Source organism: Scatophagus argus, chromosome 1 (assembly GCF_020382885.2).
Source record: "Scatophagus argus isolate fScaArg1 chromosome 1, fScaArg1.pri, whole genome shotgun sequence".
NCBI lineage: Eukaryota > Metazoa > Chordata > Actinopteri > Scatophagidae > Scatophagus > Scatophagus argus.
In genome coordinates, this window is record NC_058493.1 from 11,203,761 (window position 1) to 11,212,308 (window position 8,548).

General features: G+C 41.1%; 1 protein-coding gene across 2 annotated transcripts in view; it reads left to right on the forward strand.

Annotated features, from left to right (window-relative positions):
• Nucleotides 1-7,730, forward strand: part of nfatc3a (nuclear factor of activated T cells 3a) — a 63,019-nt gene extending 55,289 nt beyond the window's left edge. For both annotated transcript variants that reach the window (XM_046383063.1, XM_046383072.1), the window contains exon 10: nucleotides 4,553-7,730. In XM_046383063.1, coding sequence (XP_046239019.1) covers nucleotides 4,553-4,629 — 77 coding nt within the window. In that variant the 3' untranslated portion in view covers nucleotides 4,630-7,730. The remainder of the gene's footprint in view (nucleotides 1-4,552) is intronic.
• The last annotated feature ends 818 nt before the right edge of the window (nucleotides 7,731-8,548 follow it).

Sequence of the window (8,548 nt, forward strand, 5' to 3'; positions counted from 1 at the left end):
TTAGTGTAATTATGACTCTGTGCTGATAAGACCTACAGTATGCACTGTTAACCATTGTAGGGGGCTTTGCTGATCTCCCGAGGCAGCCATTTGGGCTTCACCGGTTTCCTTCCTGAAGCCCTCCATCTGTGGTCATCTGCCGAGCGTCCAGGTTTTCAAAACCCCGGAGCCTTGTGAATCACTTACCGTTAAATCAAATGGGAAATCCACCGATGATTCACAGAAATGAGTGACTTTGACAAAGTGAATTTTAAACACATTTCTCCTGTGTACTCTGTGTCCTCACCCACTCACTCCTAAAGTGAAATTAAAATAAAATGAATAAAGATCACAAAGCGGGACCAGAGTTTAAAGAGAAAAGCAGAGAAAGCTTTACTGATGCAGATCTGGAAGATTTCAGGATGGGTTCCATCAAATGACCGTCTATTTCCAAAGTGTGTGTGTTGACAGCTCAGTGGATTTTTACTTCACGTTGTCTCTCATACCTCAGGTTTTGTGAAAATGTGTGCGTGTCATTACAGAGGCCTGCAAGTGGAAACTGTGTGCTCCCTCTTGTAGTCAAACCCAAGTCTTGCTTCTTTCTATCCCCTTTGCACAAATGTTTTCCATTGTGGCATGTTGTCTTCATTTGCTGGACAGTCAGTCATCGAGTTATGTGCCAGAGCTGCTCCGCCAGTTTTTTTTTAAATGTTTTTTTGAAGCCCGGGTCAGGGAACTTTTTTCTGTGTGTCATAGAGGGTTATGATAATTACCTATTTTCCATTTTGACAGTGTATATATATTTATCGTACTGAAGGTGCATCTGCCTGTTTCACTTACGTTTTGCAGTATGGAAATCTTTTCTGTATACCTCATCATGCACTTTATAAATGGAGAAGTGAGATTTGCCAATCTCAGTGGTCTCCTGCTAGATATGAAAGTTTTTTCAAGTGGAAAATAAAGAGGAAAAGTTGTTGTAAGTTGTTTCTAGAACAACAAAGGCGGTTTATGCATTTCGGGCACAGTGAAATTAGTGTGAATCCCCGACTTGTTTCTGACTCTTATTGGATACTGCCAGTGAACAATGATGCCACGTTCAACAAATGACTGTAACTAGCCCAGTTCAGAAATTATGCCTTCCCCCTCTTTCAACTGCAGTTCCTCAGAAACACGAAGAAGCTTGGCCATTTTATAGAATAGATGATGGACGTGGGAGAACTTGTACCTCACCTGTTGTGTGCTCTTTCATGTAACATACTAGGAGCATTAAAAGATACCAGCACACAGGGGGAAGATGGTTTTGATGAGAGCCTACCTGAGAGCAGTAGTAGGAGTAGTCGTAGTAGTAGTAGTAGCAGTCGGCTGACTGCCGATGTATATTTTGACAAGGGACCCCCCCCACCCAGTCATCTGCAGAGGATCTCCCTCCGGGTGAGCCATTTAGAGCCACACTTACAATGTCTGGCAGTGCTGAATCACCGGTTACACCAGTAAATCTGAGAAAACACTATCAGCATATGAAACTCATGACAGGCCCAGCTCGACTCAAACCTCTCTTTCACTTGTGGATTATTGATGTGTGGAGCTCCAGCTTTGAATGGATGATCTGAAGCATAGATTATTGCTCATTGTTATGGGAAAACTAAGCTTTTCTGTTCTGTGTGAAATACTTCTGTATATGGTTTTAACCTTTGGAACTTCTGTGTTTTGCTGAAATCTTTGTTGTTTTTCATGTTTTTATTGTAATATCGATCCCTCTTTCACTAAGTTGTTGACATCCAGTTAGAAGGAAAACAACAAAGAACAAGGTGCGGTTTCCAACTTTCCGTTGTCTGTTTAGAGGCTGACATGGAAATTCACTTAATCTTTTTTTCAAAATTCAAGTCATCCAAATTTGCATGGAGCTCAGCTGTTATACTGAGAGAGAAACTTAACAAAAATGTTTCTGACAGATTGCATGGGGAAACCTCTTCCTGCACCTCTTTTTAATGAGAAGACAGTGAATCAAATAGAGAGGAATTAGTCTAAAGTTGCACTTGATTGAGTCATGGGTTTTCAGATTGTTTTATGCTAATTGTCCTCTGTGCCTTTCTTGATGGCTGTCAGTCGATAGGTTAATGTTTCTTCCTTCTGCAACAATCTAATCAGTTCAGCGGAAAGTGATATGTTTTTGCAGACGCCCACTTTGTGTGAGTCTTTCGCACTTTGTTGCTCATATTCCTGTGGTGTTAGAGCAGGTACACTCCCATCAATCAACACGGCTACAGTTTACCACATCACATTTCAGCTGCGCAGGAGGCTTCGACGAGCCCGTAAACATCGCTCTGTGATCGACCCAGTCATTTAAAGTAGAGCCTTACACCAGCCGTAATCAATTTTGAAAGAATGTACTTGACTCATTTAGCATTTCTTAGCTACATTTCACTAAATCGATGTGGCACTTGAACCAAAGAAGTTTCTTCATTTCATCACCACAGCTGCTGTTTTTTACATTAGCTGTGAGATGCTGTTTATTTCTAGCGCAGCCACACCGCTAGTCCTCTGAAAGGTCACAGCCTTTAAAAGAGATCGGCGGTCCTCCATCAAAGTTTTATTCACTTGTAGAAATGTGTCACAAAATTGACAAACTGGCACTTTACACACCAGTGCTATATATATATACAAAGGTAAATGTTTCCTTTGACTGTTACAGTGTAGCCTCATCAGTGTGTGGTGGTGCTGTGTGATGGTGTGTGTGTGTGTCTGTGTGTGTGTGTGAACATGGTTGACAGGGAAAGGAAGAGCCTCCCACGCTAACAGGATGATGTGAGTGATGGTGGCCAGACACAAAAGCAAGCGACAAAAAAACACAAATAAAACAACAAGTGAAAACTACTGGTCCTCTGAAAGAAATGAGGTGTTTAATGAAAACGTGCCCAGCTAACTACACAAGAAAACTGCCGCTTGTAATTCGAGTAAGAGATGATGAAATTGTGAAACAGATAGGAAAGTAGCACCATAATAATGACTTTATGAAAGCTGTGTCGCTTAATGGATACATTAGTTTTTATTTCAGAGCGTTCATTTCACTCGGTGTGTCATCAAATTTAAATATGGTTTCTTCTTTCTTTGTTTCTCGCGAAACAAACACTCGCCTGGGTTCATTTGCTCATCATTGACTGAGTCACCCTCTGCTTTGCACCCCTCCCCCCCTTTTTTAATCGATTTACAGTAATACATGTGTTCATTACGACGAGGGGAATGTGAGATTTGACACCACATTTGCACAGGTGGACAGAAATAGGTGGAGAAGAGCCGAGCTAGATTTTGACACTTCGTGCACACACGGGTCTGCTTGTAAATCAGCAAAGCGTCAAAGTGGGCCAGAGGTCTGTGTTGCACTCCCAAAACCAGTTAGCCCAGACTCATTTCTGCACTCTGAGTTTCTGACCTGTCAGCGTTGCCTTTAAAACACTTAACAGAAATCACAGAAGAAGAAGTAGTCATGGGACAAAAACTGAACTTGCAAACACTGCATGTATTGTTACAGTGGAAGAAAACATTCACATCACATTTTCCATGAATTCCAAACAAATGAAATTCCGCCTGTCTGTCCTCATGTCTTTCTCAAAGTATTTGAAGTTGATTTACTTCACGGCTGTGCGTTTTACTAGCTCCCTGCTTGCGTCTCTTGTGGTCCCAGTGTGCATACAGAATGGAGGCAGCAGATGTAAAACAATCACACGAGCTTAGCTGAGAAACAGGCAGGAGCACAGTGAAAAGAGTTTTCTGCCATTTCTTTAAAAAAATCAGGCTCTAACTGAGATGGTGGAATAATTAAGCTCGCTGTGATTGTGTTTCAATCCAGGCTCATCAACATGTTCTTTAACAATCGGTTGGTTTCTCACAGCCTTTTGCCTTTGCTTACAAACCCCATGAACAGACTCTAATGAAGCGCTAATGTGAGGTTGTACAGAGAGCTGTACAGGATCGTGTTTATAGGAGGCAGTGTGCTGAGGTACCGCTTCATCATGGACCCAGACAAAGGTCAGAAGTGGCCTCTTTGTTGAATGGAGTAGTTTCTCTCATTAGTTATGACAGGAGGCATTATGTATCACATCAGAACAGTGACTCCATGAACTTCACCCGCTGGTTTGAGTTTTTCAAGCTGGGCTCTTGGCTACATGGATTTGGGTTTTTGTTGTTGTGAGGAACTCAAGATGGAACGACACTGCCCTCTGCTGGTCCAGACATGCGTGCACTACCGCACTTCATTTCCAGTAGTGTTGGGACGATGAAGTTGTGGAGACGTTCTTTCTGTTTTTGCCTAAAAACAAAGAAAGCTTGAAGCTTCAGTTACTCAAACTCAACATGCACAGCAACATGTGGTGCTTTCCAAAAAGTTTATCCTTGATGCCATATTTTCAGTCAGTAATTTATCAGTGCAGTAATACTGAAGAGGGATATTCATAGTATCCTTAGGATCAGGTGGAAAGGTGGTTCTATGTTTTTCTAGTGTACATGGCCCATTTGAGTTAATTATACACTGAATGAGTAATAATTAGTGATTTTGTTTTTGTTTTTCTGTTCACAGTGAATGAAATCATCGGCAGAGACATGTCCCAGTCCCCCAGCGCTCATGGTCCTCCATCGGCACACAGCCAGTCATAGCTCAGCCACCTCTCATCCCCTGTAGCTCTAAGCCCTGCAAACCCAAACCACAGCTCCAACACTGACCCCGGTCCTGGTCCAGCTGCTGGTCCTGCGTGTGACTGGACGAGAGGGCAAGATGCGAAAAGAAATACTGTGGTCAAAGACAGACCGTGGTTGGAGATTCTGTTCAAGCTTCATGGACCTTCTAGACCACCAGCTTGACAAGAAAACCCTATCATCAGTCTAGTCCTGCTTCATTTCTAATTCCACTATTTTTTTTCTGTCAGTTAGAGATACAGCTACAGAACTCACACCTTCACTCAGATTAAAGAGAAAGATGGGCAGGAGAATGTGGAGTTACACCAAGGTTGTAATGTTTGGAGAGCAATGGGGATTAGTGAGATTGTCAGGAGGGTCTCCTTTGGCCTGACCTTTCAAAGCACAGCTGTCTTCCTGACCAATTAGCTCTCTGTGAGTTCAGAGCACTCACTTTTTCAAAAAAACTTTGGGTAGTGGAGACAACACAGCAGCTCATGTTGTTTTCCCCCTTTTCACCAGCATTGACCTTCATGAATGAAGATGTCTCTTGTTGGAATAAGAGAGACTCAGGAGTTCATGTTTTTCTCACAGAAGGCCAGAACTCAGGCAACGTTTTTTATAAACTTGGATACTTAAGTTCCCAGGACGCTACAAAACATGGCGGGTTTGCCATGTTGTAGCTGGTGATTTTAAACTTTGGAATTTTGAGGAAAAAAAATAAAAGAAAAAAATGACCTATTATCAGCTATAAAATTTGATAATCAAATTTGAAACAAAGTGGCCTGAATAATCAGTATTTCAGTTATTCGTTTAAAAAAATAATAATAAAATTAAAAAAAATCTGAATATGTGGCTGAACTTTTCCTCTCTGGTCCCAGTTTTTGACTCGTGGCTTAGCGATGAGGACACTGTCCACTTCTCCCTTTGACTAAAAGATAAAACCATTCAGGTCCGAAGTGCCGGGGCCCAGCAGGGGGGACGAGCTCCTCTGTTTCCTGACTAGGATCTGCAACCTGCAACATTCCGCAACTTTTAGTAAATTTGCAACTGTCTAGATAGCTGTACTCTTCTGTTTCATCTTTACGTGCTCTCCTTCTGTGTTTCAAGTTGAACAAATGCCTTATTAACACTTAGCAGCTTTGAATGGTAGCGAAAGCTTTTTTGTTGTTTTGCACAGCTGGCTTTGAGTTTGACTGTAAAACTTTATTGGAAAACAGATGTGCGACTTGGATCACGTGCATATGATTTGATGAATCCTGATGAAGGGATGGTGTCGAGATATTTTAAGATGCCCGTTATTTCCACATAAGTGTTTTCCTGAATCCACAGAGGCAGATCTCTCTGCCTCTGAAAATTTCTTAGAAATGCAATAAATCCCCAGTCTCCCAGGGGCCCTTGTGTGCCTTCCAATCCCTAACAGCCACCATACCTGCGATGGTATTGGCTTAGTCAACATATAATGGGAAATAACCTGACAAAAGTTTTGAAAGTATTTTATATTTAAAGATGTTTATGTATTGCTTTTATGTATCGTTCCCCCTTCTGTTTTGAACAAGGTAAAATCCCAACGACAGAACAACATCTGGATGTATCAGGGTCTTACACATCTGCAGTTTGCAACAATCAATATTTGCTGTTCACAATCAGAGACTTAGTTGTCTTCAAAATGGTGTCTATTCACAATGATGAATTTGTTTATATTTCTTACAGAAATACAGTGCCTGTATGGCAGCAATAACACAGACTGGTGGAAAGAGTGTTTTCAGGCAGGATTTTCAGTCAGATGCGACGTGGACGTGAACAGACACAGATTCTGATGTGAAGATTGCCGTTGGCTTCTTTTGCCTTTGAGCTTTGACAATGACGCTCCTGCATGTGAGAGCTGAGGAGTGTTGCTTCAGACAGTTTTAAGTCAATTTCCAGATGAAAATGATTCTGCTATGCATTAAACTTCTGCCTAATGCCTTTAAAAATGAGAAAAAGAAAGACAAAAAAGACCTTGATGCCTATAGAATTAGATTGTAGACTGTCGATTCTCGATAGATTCTGTTAGCAGCCCAGAGTTGTCTGTCGGCCAGCATGCCTTGTCAAGGACATAGTGCAAGCATCTTCATAGGTTCAGTCGTGTGTGTGTGTGTGTGTGTGTGTGAGAGAGAGAGAGAGAGAGAGAGAGAGAGATTGTTTTGTGGCTTGTTGGTGTTTGTACCAAATATGCTGTACAGAAGACAGGAATTTCAAGGGTCCTATATTTCAACAACGGAAGCACACACATGTATTTAGGCTATGCAAACTACAACAGCAGCAAATGTGAGATATGACGTTAAATATGAAAATGAAATTATGAACTATTTGTAATAATGTTGCTTATGAAGTTCACAGAGCAGAAAGAAAGAAAACATTACAGATAGTGAGAGTATCATGTCACTATGTAAACTATTAGGATGCCTTAACTCTTGTTTGAAAACCAGTTTGGCAGTGTGTCTGTATGCTGTTCTGGATTGACTTTTTTCCATGACTAAGACGTAAGTCAGTAACTATTATTATTCATTTTTGTTGTTTGTTGGGGGGCACAGTGTGGACACTGAGGGGAGATGGCTTTCTTGCATATAAAGCTGGTTCTGCAGCTTGGAAGACTTGAGTCAACACAAAAAGCAAAGCAAACCAGCGCTGACAGTAAACTCTGGCTGCCGTCCTCTTCTGTCACAACCAAAGACCGAACAATATGTTCCCGTTTTACATTATGGTAAAGCAAAGAGACTGTACAACTCTATTTTTGATACTTTGAAAAGGATGTCATTCCTAAAAGGTTGGGGAGCGTAATATATATATGTGTATATATATACATATATATATGTATATATATACTATATATATAGTTTTGTAAAATAAAAGGGAAATACAGGTTTAGCTGATGTTTACTGAGCCTTGTATTGTCATTTCTTGTATATTTTGTATGTTTAAATTTTTTTGTAATTTTTAAGACTGCAGTGCTTTTTGAAATTATTCAAAGGGAATACCTTGCATTATACTGTAGGCTCTAAAGTAGTGTACATCAATAAAACTGAAAACTCATCTATGGCTTTGTGTGTCACTTTATTCTGAGGAAAGAAAGAAAAAACAAACAGCTTTTGCTTTCCCGCTTTTCCAAAATCATCACACATCATTTATTTAAAGGTTATGGTAGATAGACATAACATGCTGGTATTACTGGTTTGGTACCAATTTGTGTAACTGAAAGGCAAAGCTCTAATTCAGATCATTTTCAGCACAGTTGGCTAATATGTAATCGACATAATGCTGAGAAGAATGAAATTTTGAAACGTCTTGCTTGGTGCCCTTTAGTTTTTATGAAAAAATTGACAGTACTGCTCTTCACATTTCTTGGAAGTCATAGCACATCTGGCATGGTGATAGTTAGCACTGTCGACCTCGTAGCAAGAGGGTTCCAGGTTCGAATCCCCGTCTGGGCCCTTCTATGTGGTGTCTGCATGCTCTCCTTGTGTCTGCGTCGGTTTTCTTCAGGTACTCCGGCTTCCTCCCACAATCCCACAAACATGCACACTATGTTAACTGGCCCCTCTATATCATCCCTCGCTGTGTGTGTCAGCCCCAGGACCGTGTCCAAGGTGTACCTCACCTGTCGCCCATAGTCCGCTGGGACAGGCTCCAGCCCCCCACGACCCTACTCAGATGAACGGGGTAGAAATGGATGGACAGAATATGGCATCAACACCTTCTGTGACAATCAACTAATAACTGCATGGCATAGAGCACGTAGGTCAGAAGACGGTTAAAAGTGTAATTATTTCCTTTATGAACAGAAAATGTTTATATCTGGACAATGTTTCTTAATGGATTCATTGGTGCCTTAAATTCACCTCTTTAAAAATACAACCAA